The 27,898-nt window shown below is 47.1% G+C and overlaps 2 protein-coding genes across 3 annotated transcripts in view; both read right to left on the reverse strand.

Annotated features, from left to right (window-relative positions):
* Window positions 1-298: 298 nt before the first annotated feature.
* On the reverse strand, window positions 299-9,779 carry SEC11A (SEC11 homolog A, signal peptidase complex subunit). Its single transcript, XM_058156687.1, has 6 exons — window positions 9,620-9,779; window positions 7,142-7,251; window positions 5,547-5,696; window positions 4,201-4,320; window positions 2,472-2,529; window positions 299-574 (listed from the first exon to the last, which is right to left on the reverse strand). The coding sequence occupies exons 1-6, from the start codon at window positions 9,668-9,670 to the stop codon at window positions 524-526; spliced, it is 540 nt and encodes a 179-aa protein (XP_058012670.1). The 5' UTR covers window positions 9,671-9,779; the 3' UTR covers window positions 299-523.
* Window positions 9,780-13,912: 4,133 nt separating this feature from the next.
* Window positions 13,913-27,898, reverse strand: part of ZNF592 (zinc finger protein 592) — a 33,628-nt gene continuing 19,642 nt past the window's right edge. The window contains exons 3-9 of one of the 2 annotated variants that reach the window (XM_058156339.1): window positions 27,335-27,513; window positions 26,030-26,206; window positions 24,923-25,082; window positions 22,750-23,019; window positions 20,902-21,014; window positions 17,049-17,166; window positions 13,913-15,685 (exon numbers count right to left, since the gene is read on the reverse strand). In XM_058156339.1, coding sequence (XP_058012322.1) covers window positions 15,152-15,685; window positions 17,049-17,166; window positions 20,902-21,014; window positions 22,750-23,019; window positions 24,923-25,082; window positions 26,030-26,206; window positions 27,335-27,513 — 1,551 coding nt within the window. In that variant the 3' untranslated portion in view covers window positions 13,913-15,151. The remainder of the gene's footprint in view (window positions 15,686-17,048; window positions 17,167-20,901; window positions 21,015-22,749; window positions 23,020-24,922; window positions 25,083-26,029; window positions 26,207-27,334; window positions 27,514-27,898) is intronic. The other variant, XM_058156340.1, reaches the window with a different exon arrangement.

Below are 27,898 nucleotides of genomic sequence, written 5' to 3' on the forward strand. Positions count from 1 at the left end.
TGTTCACACGAAAATTAAAAAGCCAAAATTTTGAATGTACAAAACCCAGCGTTAGGTCCCTGGCTTCTCAACTCAAAACTAGAGAGGTGCCAGCCTATAACTGGGATTTATAGTTGCGATTCACTGGTCCTACGATTATTTATTTGGAAGCAGACAGCTCTTCCCTGGGAGCATCTCCAGCTATTAACCAGAAACAAGGTTGTCATACTTTCCAACGGAGTCAGTTGGGGGAAAAAAAAAAAGAACCAGTAAGCTTAGAAAAAAGTAAAACAAAACAAAAAAAAGGGGAGGGGTCGGCTTATTTTTTTTTTCTTTTTTTAATATAAAAATTCACCGAGGTACAAAAATGCTAAAGTGTGACAAACTCTTTCAAAATACTGAGATCAGCCTGCCCGTGACACAGCAGTCGTAGAAAACAAAAACAAAAAAAACCGCCCAAATCCGGATTAAGAAGCAGCAAAATGGACACACTTCACATCCCAGCCTACTCGGAGGGGTGGTCTTCGTCTCCGCCGGTGGTAGGCTACTCTCGATGGACGAGGACGAACAAACCCAGCAGGAAAAGGACCGTGTACTGGTGGGGAGAAAAAAGCAAGAGAAAAATATTTGGAGCATTTTTCCCAAATGGTTTCAAATGCGACGCAGGAAGTTTAACAGTGATTCCAATCCCAATTTAGGCATGAAAGCAAAATCATAAAGATTCCCTTGCACATATGTGCTAGTCGTTCCCGACTCTAGGGGGCGGTGCTCATCTCCATTTCAAAGCCGAAGAGCCAGCGCTGTCCGAAGACGTCTCCGTGGTCATGTAGCTGGCATGACTCAACACCAAAGGCGCACGGAACACTGTTACCTTCCCACCAAAGGTGGTCCCTCTTTTTTTCTACTTGCATTTTTTTACCTGCTTTCGAACTGCTAGGTTGGCAGAAGCTGGGACAAGTCACAGGAGCTCACCCCGTTACACGGCAGCACTAGGGATTCGAACTGCTGAGCTGCCGACCTTTCGATCGACAAGCTCAACATCCTAGCCCCTGAGCCACCGCGTCCCCCATCAATCATAAAACACCCCAATTGGCACCATCTTAGGCATAAGCTTGCCAGTTCTGGGGGGTGGGTTCACATCCTTCAGCATGCTTCCTTTTAAACTTTAATCAAGATTTCTAGGATAAGCTCGCAGAGGTTGGATTCAGCACACTGATAACCCGTAACTAATTTGTGAACTTGAATGTATGAACCAAAAGGTGGTTTATTGGATGGACGGACTCGAATAGCGAAAGCAAACTTTAAACAAGGCAAGGCCGGTGGTTCAAACATGCATCCTTCCTTGAAGAGTTCAAACTTTAAAAAAAAAAACCCGCTACAGAGATTTGGTGGGCCTTGTCTATTTTGCTTGAAGCTCAGTGTTTTGTTTTGTTTTATTTAATGTTCTCTGGCCTTTCTCAACCCCCAATCTATATCCCGAACATGGGTGAAATCTACTTACCTTCCCTAGTGGTTTAGAAGTTCACGGGCCGCACTCACAACCCTCTGCGCATGCGCAAACCCTTCTGCGCAGGCACAGAGGGTAAAAAACAGGTTAGCTCCTGGTTAAAACCAGGAAGTAATAACAAATCGCGCAGTGGGCAGAGCCTTGTGCCACCATCGCTACTGGTTCTCTGAACCACCTGCCGCCACTGCTACCGGATCGAATGAACCGGTCCGAACCGGGAACATTTCACCCTGGTCCCAAACCAAATTCTTAAAGACTTAGAAAAGCCAGAAACAGTAGTCATTTGCACCAAACCATCATTGGGAGCCAACTGCCTGCTTGAATGTGGTTTGGGATGTTTCAGCAGGAATTTGATGAGAACCCAGCCACCACCATGCCTTGTCTGAATGTGTTCTGTCCTCCTTCGCCTCCATCCGAGTGATGGCTTAATTACTGGCAGCAGAATAGCACGCGTCTGCCAAGTGTCTCTGTTATCTCCCTCAACGCCGATGAGTCACCCAGGAACAAACTTCAGCTCTTAGTTAATCAGTTGACTTGCCTGCTACAAAGAGGCACAGCAGCTCTCACTGCCTTTATATCCTGTGGGGTATGACTCAGCACTTCCTAGGCCTGCCCCACCCCTGCTTCTGTTGTTCCCTCCTCTCCTGCCTATGAAACCTAGGGTCCAGCCAGGCCTGATTGCCATCAGATGGGTCTGGAGGCGTGGCCGGGGGGGGGAAAGAGTCAGGGGACGGAGGCCTCATTATCTCTTCCACCTGGCCTACCTCTGGCTCCTGGAGCTGAGCCAGGGAAGCCGGTGCTCCCGGGGTAAGTCCTGATGGCCCTTCCCCCTCACTTTCCAAGTCACTTTCTGGCAGAAGGCCTGGCTCCAAGTCACTTTCTGGAAGGAGTCCCGGCTCGGGGGGCGCAGACACAACAGAATGGTGGTTTTGTTTTGCCAATGCAGTGCGTCGCTTCAAAACAGCAAGAGAACCGAAAGTCCTACCTTGAATTTAGGGTAATCATTCATTAGGATGGTTACTATTCCAATGTACGGCACAAACCTAAAACAGAAACGAAGTCATCCACTTTAGACACTCTACTGGCTGAAATAATAAAAGTCCATGGAGATTCTTAAGTCAACTGGGTCATGGTTGTCCCAAAGATGCTTTTTCAGAAGACAACTGGACTTTTCTTGTTTTTACTTTGAAGATATTTCGCTTCTCATCCAAGAAGCAAAACGTCTTCAAAAGAAAACAAAACCAAAGTCCAGTTGCCTTCTGGAAAAGCATCTTTGGAATATACTGGCTGAAACTTCCTGGGCTTATGATAGAGGAGAACAAAGAAGCAATAGATGTAGGATTTTTGATAGACAGTGGGAAGCCTCCCTCTTCCTCACACACAGGTTTTTAGAATAGAGTAGAGTAGAGTAGAGTAGAGTAGAGTAGAGTAGAATAGAATAGAATAGAATAGAATTTTTTATTGGCCAAGTGTGATTGGACACACAAGGAATTTGTTTTTGGTGCATATGCTCTCAGCGTACATAAAGAAGAATAAAATACATTCATCAAGAATCATAAGGTAAAACACTTAGTGATAGTCATAGGTTACTAATAAGCAATCAAATCATACTAGGAAACAAATAAAACAGTATAAATTGCAAAGATACAAGCAACATGGTTATAGTCACAAGTGGGAAGAGATAGGTACTAGGAAGGGTGAGAAGAAGAATATAATATAGTATTAGTAAATTATTTGCCAGTGTTGTGGGAATTAGTTTTTTGGCATTCGGGGAAAAACTGTCCTTATGTCTAGTTGTTCTGGAGTGCAGTGCCCTACAGTATCGTTTTGAGGGTAGAAGTTCACGAAACTTCATGAAACCCAGAAACAATGCATTATACAGAAGAGGGGAGCCCCAAACCAGAGGACCTAATTTATCCACAGCCTAGATGTAAAAGGAAGCGAGAGTTCATGAAGACAGCGAGGTAAAGTCAAAGCTCCAAGAATAACATCTTTTGAATCTTGGAAATGGGCAGAAACAAACAGAGAGAGATATGTCTATGAATATTCTCAAGTCATCCAGGTCGTGATTATTGCAACGGTGCTTTTTCAAAAGGCAACTGGACATTCTTGGGTTTTTTTCCCTTAAAAACCAACCTTCTGAGTGCTAATAACTCCAAACAATATAAATCCGTCCACTCCCACTATTCAGTCAGAACTGAAGAAGCTTCTTGGATGAGAAGTGAAATGTTTAACGGTAAAGGTTCCCTTTACACATACGTGCTAGTCGTTCCCGACTCTAGGGGGCGGTGCTCATCTCCGTTTCAAAGCGGAAGAGCCAGCGCTGTCCGAAGACGTCTCCGTGGTCATGTGGCCGGCATGACTCAACGCCAAAGGCGCACGGAACGCTGTTCCCTTCCCACCAAAGATGGTTTCTATTTTTCTATTTGCATTTTTTACAGGCTTTCGAACTGCTAGGTTGGCAGAAGCTGGGACAAGTCACGGGAGCTCACCCCGTTACGCGGCAGCACTAGGGATTCGAACTGCTGAACTGCCGACCTTTTCGACCGACAAGCTCAGCGTCTTAGCCACTGAGCCACCTCGTGCCCTTTGGGAAAACAGGAAGGTAACAACCAACTGCAGGGGACAGGACTGAACTCTGCAAGAGAGAGGTTACGCCAGGAAGGAACGGCCATTTTTTACCATGCCCAGCCGCTGGCTGGCGCCTCACTCACCCTCTTGCTCTTCCAACCACATCTTTCTTCTCCAACCAGTGTTGTCCTTGTTTATACAAGCCTCGATCATCAACTGCATTATTGTCGCCTTTGGTCAAAAACTTGATGTCGCCGTTTTGTCTGGCATGGGGAGGAAGGGGGGGGGAGACCACAATTAACGAGCGGGCAAAACAGAATGCAATCACATCGTGACAAGGAAAGAAGATGCCAAGTGAATAGGTTACCTTACCCCATTAGGCAGCCTCAAGTAACAGAGTTGGAAGGGACCTTGGAGGTCATCTAGTCCAACCCCCTGCTCATGCAGGAGACCTATACTAGGGATTCAAACCGCCGAACTCTCTGATCGACAAGCTTTGTTGGGGGGAGGGGGGGTTTGCAAGAGTGTGGGTGCCTGGGGTTACCCCTCTTTTTCCTTCCACAAAGTTTTTTTTAATTTTATTTATTTATTTATAATTTAATTTCTATACCGCCCTTCTCCCGAAGGACTCAGGGCGGTTTACAGCCACATTAAAAACACAGAATATACATAATATAAATAACAAATTTAAAAACGAATTTAAAAAGGAATATTTGATAGGCCTAATTAACTAAAACGGTCGTAGACCGACGTAAAACCCTTTAATATTATAATTAAAATGCACTTAGGCTAGTCCCGCACGATTAAATAGTAAGGTCTTCAGTTCCCACTTGAAGGTTCGGAGGTCGGGGAGTTGGCGTAACCCCGGAGGTAATTCGTTCCAAAGGGCCGGTGCTGCCACAGAGAAGGCTCTCCCCCTGGGGGCCACCAACCGACATTGTTTGGTCGACGGCACCCTGAGAAGGCCCACCCTGTGGGAGCGCACAGGTCGTTGGGAGGCTATCGGTGGCAGAAGGCGGTCTCGTAAATAACCCGATCCTAAGCCAAGTTAAACCTATTTTAGGATCCTAGGCCCAGATATGGATCCCACGCTAAAATCCAGGATTGTAAACATTTGGCAAAGCTAATCTAAGGTTAGCACCCGCTCCCTTCCTCAAATGACCCCCTTCATGTCAGTTCATCCAAACCATATTAATTGCGTTCAGATGTTAACCGTCCTTAATTTTCTGCTCCCATCCTCCAATGGGGATTTTGCAGTATCCTTCTCCTGAAGTGGGCTGGGAATGTAGATTTTGCAGTATCTTTCCCCCGCCTGCCCACCAAGCCACGCCCACCGAACTGGTAGCAAAATTTTTTTGAATTCCACCACTAGATAAAACCCGTTTCCAATTCTCCACACCATCGTAAAGACTGGCACAAGGACAGCCCTTGTGGAAGGACACCATGAAACATAGCAACAGACTATCAACATCCAAAGCCCGAGACGTACTTTTCGTGAATTTTCAGGACCCGATGTACGATTGGAATTTCCCTGCCTTCTATCCTAAAGACCACGATTTCCCCGACTCTGATTGGCTCTTCAATGCGGTTGGTCAAGAACAGGAGATCTCCTCTGTGAAAGGCAGGCTCCATGCTGCCGCTGGAAGATTAAGAAGCATCGGTTAATTTAAAAAAAAACAACACCTCAAATTCTGCATTTTGCCTTCAGGTGGGTATTGGCCCTGTCAGTTTTCAAAGATTAGAGCGGAGGTCTTCAAACATGGCAGCTTTAAGACTTGTGGACCTCAACTCCCAGAATTCTCCAGCCAGCATAGCCAAAAAAGGCCTGAAAACAGCCATGAAAACGGCCTGAAAAAAGCCCCCCAAAACAGCCTTGAAAACGGCTTGAAAACCAGTCTGAAAATGGCCCCCAAAAGGGCCTGAAAACAGCCATGAAAACGGCCTGAAAAACGGCCTGTTTTTTGGGCCATTTTCCGGCGATCCGGTGCCCGCGAAGATGTGTGCCGGAAACCAGAAGAACAGCTGGCGACGGCACACGTACCCACAGAGAGGGCTCTGCGTGTCACCTCTGGCACGCATGCCGTAGGTTCGCCATCACGCCCCTAAACCATGCAAGTGGACTTTAGGAGTTGGAAGAAACACTAGAAAGTTACACCCTGGGTCCATTTCTTAGAGGCATTAGATTAAGGCAGCTGCCTTCTGGTTTTCTGGCACAAAAGCGTGTAGCCCACTCTGTACTGCAGGTGCCAATTGGTTGCACACGGATTCTGCCTTCCCCAGCAGATGGAAGTGTTTTGCTTGCTCATTTTATACTCGATAACAGCTCCTCCTCGTTTCAAGCATGCAAAGAAATGCTTTCTTTCCTATTCTTGCCCATCTGTTTTCTCTCTGATGTCACATCAACTCAGTCGCAAGGTAAGGAGTACCCTTACCTTCTCATTTCTGTAAAAAAATAGGTAGGGGGAGTAGAGAGCTTTGTGCTGAATGCACATTAGGTTTTTAGAGGCTATATAATCTGGAATGTATTTGTATCACTATCCCTTACAAGGCTGGCAGCTGCTTCAAAGGCAGCTGCCTACGGATATTCTTGCTCCAAATAAATGGAAAACAATCAGCTTTGTATTGATTATTCAGTCAGTACAGGTCGTCCTTGGCTTACAATCTTTTATTTAACGACCGTCCAAAGTTACAGTTACAATGACGACATTGATCGCTTAATAACCCCAGGGGTTTATTTCACAGCGATGGTCAAAAAGAAAAAGGCTGTAAAAATCAGGTGCAACTGGCTAACAATCGCCTTGCTTAGCAATGGAAGTTCTGGCTTCAATTGGGGTCATAAGCCGAGGACTATTTATATTTGAAAACAGATCCTCTGACAGAAGGATGGCCGTGTAACTTAAGCAGAACCAAGTCACAAGACCAGGCTGTAAACCTAAACTTTGTCCTTTTGTCAAACTCATGCTTGTTCAAAGATTACGTTACGTTAGCAGGAGCCACGTCCCGCAAGCTACGATGGCCGCCTCGTCCTTCCTAATCTCACACAAGTAGGATGGGTTGAGCCCGAGGTTACCGGAAATGTTTTACCTCAGTACAACGACGATGGGGCTTTCACTGCCTGTTGCCACCATCAACCCCTTCCAGATCATCAGCGCTGAGGAAACGATCATCCCAAAGTTCAGAACCTGGTAGTACAGCTGGGAAGAGGTGAGGGGGAGGGGAAGATTAATGATGGGGATTCAAGACAGTCCTTTGCAAAACACAAAGACACCCCCCTCCCTCATGCATGGCACTTTTCTTTGGGTGTATCTTCAAAGGCAATGCCCCCACCCTTCCAAACGAGAAGCCATAATTTAGAAGTCTTGTTAGAGGTCAGCAACCCGGGGCTCTGGAGCTCCTCTGGAGCCGCGTGTGGCTCTTTCATCCCTCTGCTGCGGCTCCCTGTCGCCGGTCGGCTCCACAGTTGATAGAGCTTTCGGTTAAGACAGGTAGAGGAAAAAGGATGCTGCAGTAGGAGACTCTATGGTGGGGGAACCGGACTTCTGGTCAGCAGAGGAAAAAGGACACCGTGCTAGGAGGAGACTCTACAATGATGGAACTGGATTTCCAGTCGCCTCCAGAATTGAACGGGGGCTTCTGGTAAGGACCGTTGTGGCTCTTTGACTGTTTAAGGTTGCCGACCCCTGCACTAGGGACTCCAAGCAGACATGTGTTTTAGTTGATTTCTTAAGAATAGCTAGAAACCAGGTGAGTTATAGTACCACTTTAGGCGTGAAAGCTGACTGGATGACTGTGGGCCAATAACAGGAGTCTTGGGAGTTCTAGTCCTGCCTTAGGCATGAAAGCTGGCTGGGTGACTTTGGGCCAATCACCAGGGGTCTTGGGAGTTCTAGTCCTGCCTTAGGCATGAAAGCTGACTGGGTGACTGTGGGCCAATAACAGGAGTCTTGGGAGTTCTAGTCCTGCCTTAGGCATGAAAGCTGGCTGGGTGACTTTGGGCCAATCACCAGGGGTCTTGGGAGTTCTAGTCCTGCCTTAGGCATGAAAGCTGGCTGGGTGACTTTGGGCCAATCACCAGGGGTCTTGGGAGTTCTAGTCCTGCCTTAGGCATGAAAGCTGGCTGGGTGACTTTGGGCCAACCCTCTCTCTCAGTCCAACCCACCTCGCAGGATTGTTGTTCTGAGAAAAAGAGATGGCCCAAGCATTAGATAGGTATGTTCATCGCCTTGAATCACACATAATGAAGATGGGGTTCAAGAAAAATCCTTTTGGTAAGATTTGGATCAGGAAGGTGACAGGACCTTGGTTTCTGTTACCCATCTCCTTCCCATCCGCGGCCATCAGCCCGCTTGTTCTTTTTGCTGTGCAATTCAAGCTCCGTCATAGCACTCCCACATCAATCATATTATTATTATTCCTTTTTATTTATCATTCAAGGCGAGGAACATACTTAATCGCTGCATTTTGCCCCAAAACACAGGACCCGACAGCAGGACAAGAAGCAACTGACGGAAACCAAAGGAAGGCGAGAAGCAACCTGAAATTAAGGTGAAACTTCCTAACAGGGAGGACAACTGACCAGTGGAACGACTTGCCACCAGAAGTTGCGAATGCCCCAACCCTGGAGGTTTTCAAGAAGAGGTTGGAGGGCCTCTGGTGGCTCAGGCTGCTAAGACAGTCTGTTATTAACAGCAGCTGCTTGCAATTACTGCAGGTTCAAGTCCCACCAGGCCCAAGGTTGACTCAGCCTTCCATCCTTTATAAGGTAGGTAAAATGAGGACCCAGATTGTTGGGGGCAATAAAAGTTGACTTTGTATATAATATACAAATGGATGAAGACTATTGCTTAACACAGTGTAAGCCGCCCTGAGTCTTCGGAGAAGGGTGGGATATAGATGCAAAATTAAAAACAAACAAACAAAAAACCGTTGGTCTGAAGTAGTGTACGGTTTCCTGCCTGGGCAGAGAGTTGGACTAGATGACCTCCAAGGTCCCTTCCAACTCTGTTATTCTCTAATCCTAACTCAATTAACCCGTGGAAAAACTTCCTCCAGAAGTTGCGAATGCTCCAACCCTGGAGGTTTTCGAGATGATATTGGATAACCATTTGTCTGAATTGGTGCCGGGGTTTCCCGCCTGGACTAGATGACCTCGCAAGGTCCCTTCCAACTCTTGGCTATTCTGATGCACCAATACAGAATGCAGAAAGGACAGAATATCAGCCCGTCCACTGGTTCGTTTGGCCCTCTTGCGTCTTCCTAGGATCTGAACCTTCCACGCTCTTCGGCCACGCCTGCTGGGGAGGATGGGATCTGTAGTCCCAGCCCCCCCCTGGAAGGAGGCGGGGCTGTCCTCGCAGGAGAAAGGGGCCAGTCCCTCTGGGTCACGTGACATGCACCCAGCATGCATACCAGTTCTGCAAACTCAACGGGCAGCGGTGGAGGAGCAAGGGGGGGGGGTGTCCAGCAGCCCCCGCCCCACCCCGCGTTGGGACCGCCCCCCGGCAGCCTTCCTCCGCGACCACCGCCCTCTCCTCCTCCTCCACCCGGCGCCCCCCCGCCAACCTGCCGCTTATTCATCCGCCGAACATCGTCCAGAAAGTCCAGCGACAGCATCCCGCCGGTCTAGATGGCTGCAGCCGGGGAAACCCGACCGCCTCGCACTGCTTCCGCTTCCGGCCGCCGACACCAATATCCGGCCAAGCTGGTCTGTGTGTGTGTAGGTGGGGGAGGGGAGGGGGAACGTAGATCTCGAGGCCCGCCTAGACCGGCCCGAACGAGTCGCGTTGAAGCCTGCGGGGGGGGACGCGACGTCACTTCCGGTTCTGCACGAGGAGTAGAGCGTAAAGGCGGGTGGGGGATAAGAGCGGCGTTTTTTGCTATGGAGGGCTTGATGCGAAGTCCTCCCGGCTATTTTTTTTTTTTTCTCCTTTAATCTGAAAATCGGATTTCAAGTGAAATTTCTAGGCGGACCTGGCGTGCCTTGTTGCAATGCAATAAAATTTCCCTGCAAAATCCTTAATGAGTTCCAGTGTCTTTGAAGTGAAAGGCGAAAATTGTCCTTTGAACCAGGGCTCTCCAACCTTGGCAACTTTAAGCCTGGCGGACTTCAATTCCCAGAATTCCCCAGCCAGCTTTGCTTTGCTGGCTGGGGAATTCTGGGAGTTGAAGTCCTCCAGGCTTAAAGTTGCCAAGGTTGGAGAGCCCTGCTTTGAACAATAGATGGGAGTTTTGGTGACTTGAGGAAGCGCCTTTTTAGTTAGAATTGACAAGTAGTCTGCCATTGCCGATACATTTTCCCCCCCAACCTCCCCAGAGGTATGTTGAGAAAAAAACTTTGGGAACTTTAAGAATCATGGACTAAAATTCCCAGAATTACCCAGCCAATCAGTCATGATGTGTGCTTATGTCCAGAGCTGGTGAAAATTTGATTAGCAAATAATTTTGCCGTATTTTGAACTGAGCAACCGATGAACATTGTATTGTAATTATTAGATGCTTTTAAAAAAAATATTTTTCTTTCACTTAAATGCTTTTAAGTGCAAGAATGAGTTTCTCTCCTCCCTCCAAATCCAGACCTGACCTTGTACAAGATGAATGCTGCAAAGGATTCTCAGCAGAATCTTATTTAACTGCAACCAGGTGCTAACCTTGAGAAGATTAGTTTATTTTAGCAATGAATCACTTAAGTGTGGATCTGGTCTTTGTGCCTGACACAACCTTAGTTATTAAAGGCTGGCCAGCCTTATTTCCCCCGTCTTCATGCTTCAGCAATATTTATACCCCTATGCAAATGTAACCAGTTGAAAGATCACCAAGTAATATTCTCTCTACTTTTTCCCCCCACAACACACATTATGTCTGCTCAACGGTTCACACGACAATCGGCTAAGATATAATTGATTCAGGCCCAAGGGGCTACTGATCCAGTTCTACAGAGGAATTATTGAGTCTGTCATCTGCACTTCTATAACTGCCTGGTTTGGCTCTGCAACCCAACAAGACAGACACAGACTTCAGAGGATCATTAGAACTGCAGAAAAAACAACAACCAACTGAGGATCTGTATACTGCACCAGTCAAAAAGAAGGCTGTGAAAATATTTTCACAGGGCTGGGAAGTGGCTCAACAGGCTAATGCAGTCTGTTATTAACACACAGCTGCCTGCAATTACAACTGCTGCAGGCTCGAGTCCCACCAGGCCCAAGGTTGACTCAGCTTTCCATCCTTTATAAGGTAGGTAAAATGAGGACCCAGATTGTTGGGGGGGGGGCAATAAGTTGACTTTGTATATAATATACAAATGAATGAAACTATTGCCTTAGACAATGTAAGCCGCCCTGAGTCTTCGGAGAAGGGTGGGATATAAATTCAAAAAAAAAAAATATTTACAGACCCCTCACATCCTGAACATGAACTGTTTCAACTCCTACCCTCAAAACGACGCTATAGAGCACTGCACACCAGAACAACTAGACACAAGAACAGTTTTTCCCCAAACACCATCACTCTGCTAAACAAATAATTCCCTCAACACTGTCAAACTATTCACTAAGGCTGCATTGCTATTAATCTTCTCATCGTTCCTATCGCCCATCTCCTCTCACTTATGATTGTATGACTGTAATTTGTTGCTGTATCCTTACGATTTATATTGCTTCCTAATATGATTTGATTGCTTATTTGTACCCTAGGACTATCATTAAGTGTTGTACCTTATGATTCTTGATGAAGGTATCTTTTCTTTTATGTACACTGAGAGCCTATGCACCAAAGACAATTTCCTTGTGTGTCCAATCACACTTGGCCAATAAAAAATTCTATTCTATTATCTTTGTAGTTGACCGCCTTATGAATGCAGTGTGCAGAATGTACCTACTTCAGGGAAGATCTGTCTTCCGGTAGTATTCTTGTGAAAGGCTACACAGGTCGTTCTCAACTTACGACCAAAAGTGAGCCCAACATTTCCTGTGACTAAGCGAGAGAGTTAAGTTTTGTCCCACGTTATATCCTTTCTTGTCACAGTTCTTAAGCGAACCACTGGAGTTAAGTTAGGAATGCAATTGTTAACCTGGTGTTGACTTTGCTTGTAAGGAGGTAGCAAAATGAATCCGGGGACACGGCAACCGTCATGCGACAGTTGCCAAGCATCTGAATTTGGCTCACTGACCGCGAGGAATGCCGCAACATCGTTAAGTGTGGGGAAAAACGGTCATGAGTCACCTTCTTCACTGCTGTTGTAACTTTGGTCACTAAATGAACGGTTGTAAGCCGAGAACTACCTGTATTCTGCATTACAGCCTCTAAGCCAGGGATGTCAAACTTGCGCATCAGGGTTGTGTTTGACCTTGGGTGTGTGTGTGTTTGTGTCATCACTCATGTCAGGGTCACCTGTGGTGCCCTAAGCCAGGGGTCTGCAAACTTGACTCTTTTAAGACTTGTGGACTTCAACTCCCAGAGTTCCTCAGCTGGCTGAGGAACTCTGGGAGTTGAAGTCCACAAGTCTTAAAAGAGCCCACAAGTCTTAAAAGAGCCAAGTTTGCAGACCCCTGGCTAAGCGCTCTGCCAGAAAAAACAGGCTCCCGAGCTCCGTTTTCGGCTGCAGGGGCCTCCTGCAAATGAAAAGAGAGCTGTTTTCGTTGGCAGAGGCACTGCAGGCTGGTCCTTTGCTGTTTCCAGGGCGGCCCCGTGGGCCAAATCTAAGCACCCGGTGGGCCGCATCCGGCCCGCAGGCCTTGAGTTTGACACCCCTGGTCTAAGCACTGAGATCAAGGTAAACTACGGTACTTGAGGCTCTATTATGTATGTCCAGCATGGGGTCTGTACCAGTTCGTAACAGGAGCGCAAGCATGCGCGGGCTTTCTCGCACGCACTTTGCTTGCACATGCTGCTTCTGCGCATACACAGAGTGCCTATGATGACAGACACAGGTGGGCGGAGTAATGGTGGGCGGAGCCTCCCGCCGCCATTACTATCAGTTCGCCAGATCCAGACCGAACCGGTAGCAACCCACCACTGGTCTGAAGGGTCCCTGTGGATTTGGGAGAGAGCTGCAAGGTCAGAGAAGGGAGGTTGGAAGCCACTCCATTATTAGATGGTTTTATTTGAAATACTTTGAAGTAAACATTATAGCAAGGCACAGATGCCACTGCAGATTAAATAGATATGTGAATGGCTTGGGAGGAATGTCCTCCCTGCCCCCTGCTATTGTTAACTATAGCTAGGCTAACTTGTAAAACATTCCCTAGACTAAAATGTACACGGTATCAAAAAATACAAAGGGTTTTATCAAAACACGTCCGGACGAGAAAGTGAGCAATTCAAATGGCCATATGATAAATAGGGTAAATTTTTTTTTTCCTTTTTAAATTATTTATAGTAAACCATGAGCAGGGTATCCGACTTGAAACATAACAACCGTATTAAAACAAAACAAACAAACAAACAAACAAAAAGTAAATATTATACGAAGCGTGAGGAAAAGCACATGGGGCGGGGCGGGAGTGCGGGCGGAAGCCACAGATGGGGGAATTGAGTCAAGGTTAAAGGGAGGAAAGCAATCTCCAATCAATGGGGAGGGGGGCAACCGAGATCAAAAACTGGAAAGGGGCGAGGAGGGAAAGAAAGGGTGTGCTTTGGAAGAGCAGGCGCATTTGAGGAAGGATCAGGACTGCGATTCCCCACCCAGCCCCTTCCTCATGGAATAAACCTCATCAGCCCCAAATTCTTGTGTTTTCTGAACCGACAAAACAGAGGACTTTCTAAAGGCGGGGGGAGCAACTAGGGGGAAGTTAGGACCTGTGGACTTCAACCCCAAGAATTCCTGAGCCAGCCATGCTGGCTCAGGAATTCTGGGAGTTGAAATCCACAGGTCCTAACATCCCCGTAGTTGCTCACCCCTGATCAAGACAAGACTTCCGGTTTCTTTTATCCTCCAAATTTTTCCATCCCAACTGGAAAAAAAAAACCAAGCCGGTCTGCCCCTCGATACTTTTCAACCAGGACTGGAAGCAGCTACTGATCGTTGACAGTCAGGGGAGCGATCGACATCGCTCCCCGGATCTGAGGAAGGGGGGGTGCTAACCGTGGAAGAGAAAAAAACTGCCCAAAGGTGCAGAAGTGCAAGCCTCACATATTTTTTTTTTGTTTTGTTCTTATTCTTTCTTACAACAGATGAATCTTTACTTGGGCAGGTTTTTTTTAAAAAAAATACCTGTGCCTCCAACTTTTATGAAAAATCCTAGGTGCGAGAGAGAAAAGGGTGTCTTAGAATCAATCCATTGCCATGTATCTGATCAATACTTCCAGGCGTGTGTGTGTGTGTGTGTGTGTGTGTAAGGAGGGGGCAAATCCTCAAGGGGATATGCAACTGATTTTCCCCCTACAACAAAGCTTAAGCAGCCCCCCCCTCCACTTTTGTAATGTTTTCTCAAAAATGGAAGAAGAAAACCGGCTACTGAATAGTGCTGGAAACGCGTCTTCTAGGAGGAAAACACAAAATCAGGTTTCATTCACAGAGTGTCTGAGAGGTAATTTTTCAGGCTGGGGGGTGGGGGGGTGGGGGTTTTTGTTTTGAAAGGAAAGAACCGTCAGTGAGCGATGGTGTGGCCAGAAGCTTCCTGGCATCCTGGGGAATAAGAGAGTGGGGAGGGGGCTGAAGGGGGTGGATAGTTAATTAAAAAAGTCTGAGCTAATAGGCAAAAAGTCTTGGGCAGCAGGTGAATGCTTCGTGTGTTTTTTTTGCTGGGGAAAACTTGCCATGATTATCCTATCTGCCGGGTCTTTCTCAATCCTGGCCGCTTTTAAGAGGTGTGGACTTCAACTTTGAGCAAAGCTTGGCCGGGGGATTCCGGCAGCTGAAGCCCCCACCCCTCTTAAATGCGTCCATGATTGAGAAAGACTGTTCTAATTTTTCTCTCTCTCTCTCTTTTCCCTCCCCTTCTCTTTAGTGCTAGGGAGATGGTGGCAATTGGGTGCGTTGTCAATTCCCCTTCCCGATCAAAATGAACTGAACCTTATGCCCATCAAATGAACAACCTCCCTCCCTCCCTCCCTCCCTTCCTTCAAGCAAGATTTCTGGGGCAGCTGAGCGGACTCTTAAATAGAGGGAGACTTTGTGGGTTTGTTCTGAGAACTGCTTTTCTCTTTGCTGCAGGGTGCGGGGTCGCACTCAGAGTCTTTGTTCTTGGAAGGATCTCCTTTTGCCCTGCTGTGGCTGGTCTCACTGCTGGCTTCACCCAGTCCATTCTCTCTCGTTTCCATTTCCGGGATCTTTTTTGCATTCTCTTGTTCTGGCTCTTCTTCCTCCTCCTCTACCTCCTCCTCCTCTTCCTCCTCCTCTTCTTCTTCTTCTTCCGGATCTTTGACTTTATGAACGATAAAGAGGTGCCTGTTCAGAGACAGATGCGACGTGTAACACAAGCCGCAGAGCAGGCACTGGTAAGTGGAACTGTCTGACTTGTGTCGAGGTATGTGTTCCAGAAATTCAGTCTCCGTGCCCGTCGCAAAGCCACACTTTGCACATTTCCAGCGGGCTGCCTTCAGTTTCTTTGCTGGTGGATCGTCTGATCCGGAGGCGGAGGCTTCCATCGGACTCGGACCATCGGCGGTTACTCTCTTTGGAGACTTTGTCTGAAAAACAAAGCCGTACGCTTATCGGCTTATCGTACCCATCAGCCCACCAGCCAAACGATGCCTGCTAAGAGCAGTAAGAACCTTATCTCTTCCTCCTCCTCCTCCCACCAAGCTGTCCATGGCTTGGTCAGGGATGTCAAACTCAAGGCCCAGGGCCTGGCTCTGGCTCCTGGAAATAGTGAAGGACTGGCTTGCGATGCCTCTGCCAGCGAAAACGGGCTCCCAAGCTCCGTTTTCGGCTGGGACAGCCTCCTGCAACCTTCTGCTAGCGAAAACAGAACCCCAGAGCGCTCGGGCAACCACAGGCGCCCCCGACACAAGTGAAGGTGCCCCCCTCCCTCGGGGGTCAACCCTGATGCGGCCCTCAGTGAAATAGACTTTGACAGCCCTGCTGTCCCATTCCTTCCCATTTGGGGTGGGAAGGGATTTAGATATAATTTAACTGAATAATTGCCCACAGCGCTTTGCTAGGAAGATAACCAGAGTCAAATGCAAACACAATGCCTTAAGGATTAATTTTTTTCCAGGCTGTATTTCTTCATATCACTGGTTACCACTTGTCAATCTTGGAGGTTTTTCTAGGATTTTCAATTAACACTTTCATTTAACTCTTGACATAAAGCTGCATCTTTTGTGCTGGTGATATTAAAATTTGTTAAGGGGTTTTAGACAGACATTCTTGGGATGTAATATAGTCCGTAAGTTACTTTGGGTCTGCCTGGAACCAAATATCTTGGAATGTAGTACTACCGTGTTTCCCCCAAAATAAGACCCTGTCTTATATTTTTTTGAACCCTGAAATAAGCGCTTGGCCTTATTTTCGGGGAGGTCTTATTATTTTGGGGCGCGTGGAACTAGACGGGGCTCCTCTTGCCGTCTTACCTGATTTCCAGCTCTGTCTCCTTAACCCTAACAAGAGGAAATGGCGCGGACCGGCTGCGCATGCCGTTAAATATTTTTGGGGAGGGCTTATTTTCAAGGGTGGGGAGGGGGGCATCCGCTCAAAAACCCGATTGCACTTATTATCAAGGGATGTCTTATCTTAGGGGAAACAGGCTAAAGGGATTTTTTTTTTAAAAGGTTAGAGTTAAATTACACCCAAATGATTGCAGAAACGGGTAAATTTTCATTCCAGTACAAGAAATATCTTTGGATAGGGCTGGCACTGTCTTCAGAACTGACAAGGGAAAGCAGTCTACATTTTATTTAAAGGCCTGTGGTCCTCTTAGGAAGAGAACCGTGTGTGTGTGTGTGTGTCTCTCCTGGAAGGCAGCTTCCAAACAAGGGCAAATTCAAAAGACAGAATGGGATCTACCCCCCCGCCCCGCCTCTGTATTTTAACTAAAGCACCGCAGATTACTTTTGTCAAGTCTTTGGATATCTGGGAAAGATCTGGATTTTTGATGCCGTGCATGAGGCTCATGTGACTCTCCAGCATCGATGGCTGAGGAAATGTCTGGATTTCGTCTGTGCAATACCTTCAAAAGACACAATGACAACAACAAAAAGGGCCATCAGTACAACTGTGTTTCTCAGTCTCTCTCCCACTTGCTACCCCATCTCTTATTTTCGCTCTGCAGCCCGCCTGCCCCAATTTTCACAGAAGCCCAGAGTTGGAAAGAACCTGGGGACCATTAAGTCCGTTATGCTGATCCAGATAGGAGGGTTGTGGCCCGCCAGCAGAGCTGGCAGCGAATTCGGACAGTGAGGAGGTTGGGAGAGGAACAAGGGCCAGTCCTGGAGTCAGGGGAAGGCTTGGATGACGGCTCTGTGTCGGAGGCAGAGAGGGGGCCAGGGCCGGATGCCAGTTATCAGCTGCCTTCGGAGTCGGACATCAGTGAGGCAGACGAACAGCTGGAGCCTGTTCCCAGTGTGCGCATGCACAGAGTTGCCAGACAAAGGGAACAGCTGAAGAACAAAGGTTGACTTGGGAGTAAGGCCACAGATGGATGATGAATGGCTCCTCCCAGAGGGAATAAAAGAGGAGCGAAAGAATTTTGGGTTTTGATTTGGGCAGGGAAAACCCTGGGCCCTTCAGAGTTGGGTTTTCGCCACCTGTGCCAATGTGACATCCCAATTAAAATTATGCTTTGAGGACACTCTAGGTCTCAGAGTTTTGATTGCTTTGGGGTTATTACTCGGAACCCTAACACCGTACTCATCTCTGTTTCTTGGCTGAGGGAGCCAGCATTGTCCGAAGACAGTTCTGTGATCACGCGGCCAGCGTGGCCATACGCCAAAGGCACACGGAACGCTGTTACCTTCCCACCGGAGTGATACTTACTTATCTACTCGCATCTGCATGCTTTCAAACTGCTAGGTGGGCAGGAGCTCTATCAAGGAACGGGAGCTCACCCTGTTGCATAACGCTCGGGTCTCAAACATGGGCTAGCAGCTTTCCAGATGACAAACTCGCCGTCTTTAAACCACTGAGCCACTGTGACCCCTTTTCAGTCCATTATTCCACATCCTAAATTCTCAGAGTGTGTTTCTATGTCTTAGCAACGTTTTTAAGATTTGTGGATTTCCCTTCCCAGCACACATCTTAAGGTTGCTAAGACTGAGACCACATAGAACAGGACTTGTTCATCTTCTTTCAGGCTCTCTTCATAAGACTCAGCAGAAGGAATGACTCCGAAATTGATTCCCAAATGCTGGAAAGAGAAACTGCGGAATTCTTAATTTTGGAAAAGCAATGTGAATTGGAAGATTGGAGGGTTATCATTTTTTTTTTTAGGGTGTGGCATTCTTGCCTCAATCCTAAATAGGGAACGTGCATTTACACAACACAAGCTTACTGCAAATAAACAAATCTTAAGACTAAGCCAATATGTGGATCGTGACTTGCATCTGTTCTGAATTATAATCTTCTGAATACGTCCTTGAAGGACATTCGTGCAACTTTCTCAACAGATGAACTGGCGAGCTAAGTTTTGTTTGTGAGAAAGTCTTTCAGCACAAATGTTGCGATTTCCCAGCAAAAGCTCCCAGGAGCAAGACCCCTTTTTCTAAGACCTACATACAGAGACAAAGATTCTGGTAGCTGGGAAGCTTGTGTTGAATTCCAGGGATATCAAAATCCAGGCCTTGGATTTTCAGCTTCAGAGCTGATAAGAACGGCTTCTTTTTCCAGAGGGAAAACAAAGGTTTGTCCTGGGAAGGTTAATGTTCCGTTTGGGGTCTTGGTGGGAGTCACAATTTTACATTTCTTAACAACCTGTGGCAGGAATGCAGGAGGCCCCCCTGAGAGAAGGCCTTTAAAATCCCAAGATTAGATATGAACAGAGACAGGCTCTGTTCCATGCACCACTTAAAGCAACGCTTAGAATTCCCCATCTGTAGTTCAATTAAAATAACAACTTTTTTCTCCTTCTCCTTCAAATTTCCTTTCCATGGGAAGAGTAGCGGGGACGAACTGTAACCTGAAACAGCTTCCACGGAAAATAACTTTGCCCCATTTTCTAGCTTAGTCAGTTGGCGGGCGTCTTGGTAGGGATTTAAACTCCACAAAGAATCCCCATTAGCCAGACCGACTTAACGTGAATGAAAATCCCTCTAGCCAGTTAGAGAAGGAAATGTACAGAAGTACAAAGAAACAGTTGTGGGTAGTGAGTGTTTGATGTGGAACAGCCTTTCTTAAACTGGAATCTTTTGTAGCCAAGGTAGGTTTTCTAAGACTGGCTTCTGATAGTCTTATTTCTCGTTTGAAAGGGTAAATTAAGGGAACACTAAAACCACAAAATGGGATCAGTGATGGAAAGCAGCTTTTTGCTGCAAAGAGAACGACTTGCGGGTTTATAGGAATAATTGCCAGAAAACACCCTAAATTAGAGGAGCTGTTGAGTAATTAAGATGTACTAAAAATATATAGTTTTAATTAAATATTAAAAACAAACCATTAATTGAAGTGCCACCTGCTTCCTGGAAATTTGCTTTCCTGGAGATTAATTTGAAGGGAAAGATGCAGCCCTTGTGTTATTTTTTCTTCCTGAAACCGTGAGTGCTTAAATCTGAAACTGCAAATGTTTCACTTGCAATCGGTTCTGAAATTAATAGCAATAGCACTTAGACTTATATACCGCTTCACAGAGCTTCATAGCCCTAAGTGGTTTACAAAGTCAGCACATTGCCCCCAACAATCGGGGTCTTCATTTTACCAACCTTGGCAGGCTGGAAGGCTGAGCCAACCTTGAGCTGGTCACGATCGAACTGCTGGCAGTGAGCAGAGTTAGCCTGCAATACTACCGTCAACCCTAAAACTGACCTGACTGAAGCTATTTTGAAGCTTCAGTGTTGCCACACTGGAGCTGGAGGATAGGGAGTGGGGAATAGAGATAGCTGGGGTTTTGTAGCCAAAACTTTCTCCTGGGAACCAAGGACATTCTCACAGGTGGTCAGAGAGAGAGGAGGAGTGAAGTTACCAGGCAAGCAGGTGGCACCTTGATTGCTATGGTGAAAACCAATTTTTTTTTTACTACCAGTTCTGTAGACATGGCTTGGTGGGCGTGGTGTGGCTTGGTGGGTGTGGCAGGGGAAGAATACTGCAAAATCTCCATTCCCACCTCACTCCTGGGGAAAGGATATTGCAAAATCCCCATTCCTACCCCACTCTGCCAGAGGTGGTTATTTGCCGGTTCTCTGAACTACTCAAAATTTCCGCTGCCAGTTCTCCAAACTGCTGAAAATTTCCACTACCGGTTCTCTAGAACCTGCTGGATTTCATCCCTGCTGGATTGGACTACGTAACTGATAGTTTGGGGAAGGGGGGGAAAACTTTTACTTTTTAATTAGGCGAAAACCGCAGGAACCTTCAGAGTCGGTTTTCATCAGAACTGTGCCAACAGGATATATCCAATAAAACTATTCTTTGAGGAATCTACCTGCCTCTGAGTTTTGTTAGCTATGGGTGTATTACTTGGAACCCTGACAACTGCATTCTAACCACTGTGCCACCAGGGCTCATTAAATTAAGAGGAAAGAGCTGCTGCTCTCATTGAAACAGGGCGAGCGCACTCGGAACTCATCATAGCTCCTCCAGAGGTAGCTAGAACGCTTCCATTATTAGGAACACACGGTAATATCATCACGGGATCTCCTGGAAATGAAAAGGATCCAAGGTAAATAGCACGTGATCCCTCAGTTGAGGGACCAGGCAGGACCAGGCAAGACCCCCGTGACGTGTGCAAGAACCGTTTCTTCCCTCTTGGACTCACCAGCAAGGGTACAGTTTCTTTGCTGTGTCGTGATTATTGCGAACGTGTCTGTGCAGACTGTTGGAGGCACCGAATGACCTCTCGCATTGCCGGCAGGGAAACCTCTTCATGTTCTGCAAGGGGATCAGAAGAGTCAGTTTAGAAATAGAATGACAAGAATTGGAAGGGACCTTGGAGGCCTTCTAGTCCAATCCCCTGCCCAGGCAGGAAACTCTACACCACTTCAGACAAATGGTTATCCAACCTCTTCTTAAAAACTTCCAGTGTTGGAGCATTCACAACATCTGGAGGCAAGTTGTTCCCCTGATTAATTGTTGTCACTGTCAAGAAATTTCTCCTTAGTTCTAGGTTGCTTCTCTCCTTGGTTAGTTTCCACCCGTTGCTTCTTGTCCTATTCTTAGATGCTTTGGAGAATAGCTTGACTCCCTCTTCTTTGTAGGAGCCCTTCCAATATTGGAAGACTGCTATCATGTCTCCCCTGGTCCTTCTTTTCATGAAACTAGACATACCCAATTCCAACAACCATTCTTTATGTTTTAGCCTCCTGCCTCCTAATCACCTTTGTTGCTCTTCTCTGCACTCTTTCTAGAGTCTCCACATCTTTTTTACATCGTGGTGACCAAAGCTGGATGCAGTATTCCAAGTGTGGCCTTACCATGCATTATAAAGTGGTATTAATACTTCACGTGATCCTGATTCTATCCCTCTGTTGATGCAGAGGGATAGAAGCTTCTTCAGCTCTGACAGGATGGTGGGGAATGGAAGGGTTTATACTACTTGCAGACAGCTGGTCCTTTGCATCCTTTTAGAGCAGTGGTTCTCATCCTTTATAGTGCTGCGACCCCTTTAATACAATTCCCCACGATGTGGCGACCCCTTTAATACAATTCCCCACGATGTGGCGACCCCAACCGTAAAATTATTTTCGTTTTGAATTTATCACGCCTGAAGCCGTATTGGCTAGCGATCTGAATTGCTTGCGATTGCCTTGAGGACGGAGGCATTAAAGCGGAGACTCCTCCCCTATTAAGTTTATCGCACCTGAAGCCAGATTAGGCTAGCGATTGGGAGTGATTGCAGCTGGCTTGAGAGGGAGGCATCAGAGCAAAGATTTCTCTCTTTTTTAATTCATCGCGCCTGAAGCCGAATTCGGCTAGCAATTTGAAGAGCCTGCAGCTGGCTTGTGGAGTCAACCATTGGAGCGCGATTCTTCCACTTGCAAGTATACTTCCCATATTTCTGATGGTCTTAGGTGACCCCTGGCAAATTGTCATTCGACCCCCAATGGGGTCCTGACCCACAGGTTGAGAACCGCTGTTTTAGAGGGTCGCTGAGGCCACTTGGAGGCTTGTCTGTGTCACCCCTGAGGAAATCCTTCCATTTCCCACCGTCCAGTTAGAGCTGAAGAAGCTTCCTGGATGAGAAGTGAAACTTCTTTCGAAGAAAAACAAGGAAGTCCAGTTGCTTCTTGAAAAAAAAAAAAAAAGCACCTTGGGGACAAACATGACCTGGATGACTTGAGAATCTCCAAAGACATTCAGCAGGAGTACCGAAAATAAAAACGACACTTAATGCTGTATTCTGTCAGGCCATACAAAATAAATGAAACAACCAGGAGAAACGGGGAGAAATAAAAACAAAACACTTAATGCTGCATTCTGTCAGAATAACATAAACATAACATAAAATAACGGCATAAAATAATCAGAAGAACGGGGAAGAATACAAGCAGGCATCTTCTCCTCCTTCCCGTTTCCAGAGCGAAGCTAGGAAGCGAGAAGACGCAACCGTACTGAAACGATGGGGAGAAAGTCCAGGTGCTCCTAACGCTTCGGGCAGGCGGTTTACCTTTCCGTGGCTTTTCCTCATGTGGGACACGTAAGTTTCACGATCAGGGATCGACTGCGAGCACACCCGGCAAGTCCAACTGCCCGTTTTGGATTTTGGCTTGGATTCCGGGCTTCCGCCTTTCGTGGGCAGAGAGGTCGGCTGAGAAGTACCGTTGACAATGGACAGTTCCTTGGACGTAGGAAGGACGGGACTGCTCGTGACGGTCGTCTCAACCTTCTGCCGAGCGCTGGTGAAATCCTCGGGATTTTCCGGGACTCCGTGGATGCTCTAGTAAAAAGCCAAGGAATTGAGCTCAGCTAGCAAGCAGATCCACACGGAGAGGCCAGAGCGTGGAACGACTCAAGCCAGCAACCAACTGCTGAGGATATCAGTAACTTCTCTATTTCTAGATCTACCATCTAGACCAGGTTACCAACTAGGTGTTGTGACCTGTCGGCCGCCGGCCCCTCCAGCAGCAGAATCAGAGGAGGCGGCGGCGATGGCGATGTGGGAGTCAGAGTCAGCATCAAGGCAACCTGAGCGCTCCGAGGGGGAAGAGGGAATGGATCTGTGAGAGAGAGACAGAAACAGAGGCTGGGCCATCCGTCAACCCTCCGATGGAGAGTCAACAGCCCCCAGGTCAGGAGGTGGCTGATGAGGAAGAAGAGGAACAGCTGGGTCCGGTGCCTGATTCATGGATGCACAGAAGGCAGAGGAGAGGAGAGCAGTGGAAATCTATGGGCCGGTCCTTGGGATGGAAGAGCCACCGCTGCTAGCGAAGCCCCACCCCCCAGCTCTGGGGATAAAAGGCAGGGGGCGGAGATGAATAGGTGTGGCAGACAACTATTCATCTCCCGGACAGATGGACTTGTTAGCCTCTGCAGTGAGAGAGAAACTTTTTGCCGGAGCTGCTGGCGCTCCCAATAAAGGAATCATTGATTTAACTAGAGGGTTTGTGGTGTTTGGGGAGCTGGGTCAGAACACGAGAGCTGGGTGTTATGAACATATTATGCATATATTGTGCCGATTTCTGAAACCAGTTCAAATTTCTGGATGATCTTTTAAATCTGAAATCTTCCAAACTTGACAACTTTAAGACCAGTGGCCTTCAACTCTGCTGGCTGAGGAATTCTGGGAGTTGAAGTGCACAAGTATTAAAGTTTGGAGACCTCTGATTTAAAAGGTCATCCAGAACTTTGAACTGGGTTCCAGAACTGGCCTGGAAATCAAGACAGTTGGCACAATAGATGCATAATATGATCGTAACACCCAGCTTTAATCGGTAACTCCCTGTTCAAGATCCATCACAAACGCAGAGAATTGAAGGGCGTTTGAGGGCATGACGTTGTATCAGGTGAGGTTTATAAATTACAGGCTGCTGACACAGAGATGCTCAATAAATAAATAGCAATAGCACTTAGACTTGTATACTGCTTCACAGTGCTTTTACAACCCTCTCTAAGCGGTTTACAGAGTCAGCCTCTTGCCCCCAATAATCTGGCTCCTCATTTTATTCACCTCGGAAGGATGGAAGGCTGAGTCGAACTTGAGCTGATCAGGATTGAACTCCTGGCCGTGGGCAGAGTTAGCCTGCAATGCTGCATTGTAACCACTGGGAGGGAGGGAGGGAAGGAAGGAAGGAGGGAGGGAAGGAAGGGCAATAGCACTTAGACTTATATACCGCTTTACATTGCTTTACAGCTCCTCTCTAAGCCGTTTACAGAGTCAGCCTATTGCCCCCAACAATCTGGGTCCTCATTTTACCCACCTCGGAAGAATGGAAGGCTGAGTCAACCTTGAGCCTGGTGAGATTCGAACTGCCAAACTGCAGGCGGCTAGCTAGCAGTCAGCAGAAGTAGCCTGCAGTACTGCATTCTAACCACTGCGCCACCACAGCTCTTAATAAATAAATAAGGTGATTTTAGGACGCTTTCCTGGTAATACTAAGTTGTAATGCATCTGGTCTAGACTAAGCAGGCTATGCCAACCCAGACGCTCTGCTCTGCAACTTATAGGCTTAGCTTTTTCTTTAAATCCAGTCCATTGTGGTTGATGTTTAAATGACAGTTAAGCAACCTAAATCTTAAGAGACAAATAGGAGGAGAGGCTGCGGATGAGGACATGTCGGCCAGATGTGGGAAAGTGAAAAGGCAGCCCAAGAGCTTCCAAGGGATGAGCCTGAACCACCAACCTTGACGTGTTGCATTAACTGCAGCTTCTGCATATACACCAGCTGGCAGTGGGGGCACTTGAACACGCCCACCATCAGCCGGTTGGCGTTTTGCTGGAAGTGCTCTTGCAGAAGTCTCTTCTTGTTGAAGACTGTCTCACAGGAACATTTGTAGATCACCCTGGAACGGTTGGATGTGGAAAAATGAGAAGCATTCATGAACGAACGAACTGGGAAAAGCAAACAGACCAATACTTCAGAGCCCACTGGAGTTGGGCAACCAATACATTTAAATCATCATCATTTTTTTAAAAAAAAGTTTAGACTGGATTTGCCACTTTTATCTATCTGCTGAGTCCTTCTTGGGATAGGCAGGTATGGTTTTGTAGCAACAGAAAGCAAAGACAGCACCAACACTCATAGGCGCACTGAATGCAATTCTAAAACCTCTGGACACCATTGGCATTGACAAATTCACCATCGGTCAATTACAAAAGGCAGCTTTACGCTCTGAGAGGATACCTTTAACACTATCAAACAACATCTGCCTTTCCCAGGTCCTTGGATTCAACTGGTGCCAAACCTAGTCTAAACATCTGGTTGACTGTGAGAAAAACCATAATAATCATATGGTTAATTATGTTAAATAGAGTCATAGGCACTTTGGATCCGTTCACAAAATATCTGGAGCACCCAGATGTTTACATATTGCCCCCAACAATCTGACTCCTCATTTTACCGGCCTCAGAAGGAAGGAAGGAAGGAAGGCTGAGTCAACCTTGCACCGATCAGAATCGAACTCCTGGCACTGGGCAGAATTAGTCTGTAATACTACATTCTAACCACAAGGATGGAAGGAAGGAAGGAAGGCTGAGTCGAGCCAGTCAGAATCAGACTCCTGGCAGTGGGCAGAGTTAGTCTGTAATACTGCATTCTAACCACAAGGAACGAAGGAAGGAAGGCTGAGTCAACCTTGAGCCAGTCAGAATCAAACTCCTGGCAGTGGGCAGTCTATAATACCGCCTTCTAACCATTGCACCACCATGGCTCAGATGAAGGAAGCAAAGAAACTCCAGAACTGTATAATGACGTAAAAACAAGCCCAGGGACTCGGGGCAGACCACTTACTGAGATGTCTTGTGAGGCTCTGCAGGATGCTGGCTGTTAATGTGTGCGGTGGTGCTGTCTGCAGACTTGAAGGCCATGGGGCAGAATGAACACTTGTGGAAGACTTCGCAGTGCTTCTCGTGAATGTGGACTTTCAACATAGCCTGGGACATGAAAACCACCCCGCAGTGGCTGCATCTGGGGAGGAGGAGGAGAGGATACACTCAGCTGGAAGGCACAACATCTGCCAGCATCATTTCTAGAGAGAAGTCAGGAAATGGGGACAGGCCCAGGTTTGCTTTACTGGATAGCAACCTAGACAGCTTGCTGCAGATAACTGGCGAGGCATCAGAGGCTGAGATTTGACCGGTTGGAGTAAGAGGGAAGGAAACGATGAGATCCAGCCCACCATATCAATTCTCTGAAGCCGGACAGCAGCCAGGCTGCAAATATTAATCTGAGTTAAAGCCTTGCTCCTTCTTCTCTGCCGGCCATTCCTGCACCAGGAGAAAAGAACCTTCATTTGCCAGAAGTGAGTAACTGTGAGACAGGGTTCGCTCGCTGCAACATCGGGGTTTCTGAGAAAGTCAGCGGATGAAAAACATAAAACAAAAATCCCTTTTCACAGGTGTTAAGGCTAGAGAAATCACCTCTGACAGAACTACCCTGAAGTTTCTTCTATTTGTGGTCGGCAAAAAAAAATAAATTAAAAAATTGGAAGATGGTTGGTATCGCAACTAAAAAAAAAATAGGAATGGATCCTTAAGCGAGACTCCTGCAATCTGCCCCAAAAGCTCAAGTCATTTTGATAATTTTTTTTTAAAAAAGCCAACTTTCTTGCATCTTGGCTCTAGAACAGTGATGGCGAATCTTTTCGGCACCAAGTGCCCAAACTGGAATGCGCAGGCATGTGCATGCGCTGGAAACCCGAACACCAGCTGGCCCGTGTACATGCCTATTTTTTGGCCATTTTTGACCGGTTTTTGGGCCGTTTTTGGCCTGAAAAATTGCCTGAAAAAAGGCCCAAAGACAGCCTGGTTTTTTTGGCTTTTTTCCGGCGCTCCAGCACCCACGAAGAGCAGCTGGCAATGGTGCGCGTGCCCAGAGAGGGCTCTGTGTGCCACCTCTGGCCCACGTGCCATAGGCTCGCCAACATGGCTTTAGAATGTATATCTTCAAAGGATCCTTAAAAAGTTCCAAGGAGGGGAGGAGGAAGAACTGTTTGAGGTCCTTCTTCCTGGTTTTCTCTTTTTAAATGCATAAAAAAGCATCTTGCTTCCCCCATCCCACCCCGTGTTCCTCCTCCTCCTCAGACTTAGCACTGACCTGTAACCGACTTTGCGGGAGTAATGCAGGCAGTTCTCTTTGACGTGGGTTTGGAAGTAAGCTGACCGGCAAATGGCCCCGCACTCAGGGCAGCAATAGGGAGATTTATGGGTGTGGATTCTTTGATGAGCACAATAACTGCATTTGTTCGGCAACAGCATCTGACACACTTGGCATGTCTAGGAGAGAGGAAATAGAGAGGCACCTTTTGAGTGACTGATTTGCACTGACCGGCTGGGGAATTCTGGGAGTGGAAGTTCGCATAGTTTAAACTTGCCAAGATTGGGGAACTGTCTCAGAGGGAGACTCCAGGTCTTATTCAGCTACTCCTATGGGATGCTAGCTCCAAGAGATGACAGCATTTCTAGTTCAGGGTTGAAATGAGGGATCCTTGGTGCTCTTTTGAGCTTGGTTGTTTTCTTGCAGACTAGGTAACATCATCAGGGTTAGACTGTGGGTAATGAAAGGCCTGCAAGAAAACTAACCAAGCTCAGAGATCACGAAGGGCCCCTCAGAATGGTAGCTATCCACCAGCAGATCCTTGCTGGCTGGCGGAGTTGTTAT

The sequence above is a fragment of the Ahaetulla prasina genome, chromosome 13, assembly GCF_028640845.1.
Source record: "Ahaetulla prasina isolate Xishuangbanna chromosome 13, ASM2864084v1, whole genome shotgun sequence".
In the NCBI taxonomy this organism is placed as follows: Eukaryota; Metazoa; Chordata; class Lepidosauria; order Squamata; family Colubridae; genus Ahaetulla; species Ahaetulla prasina.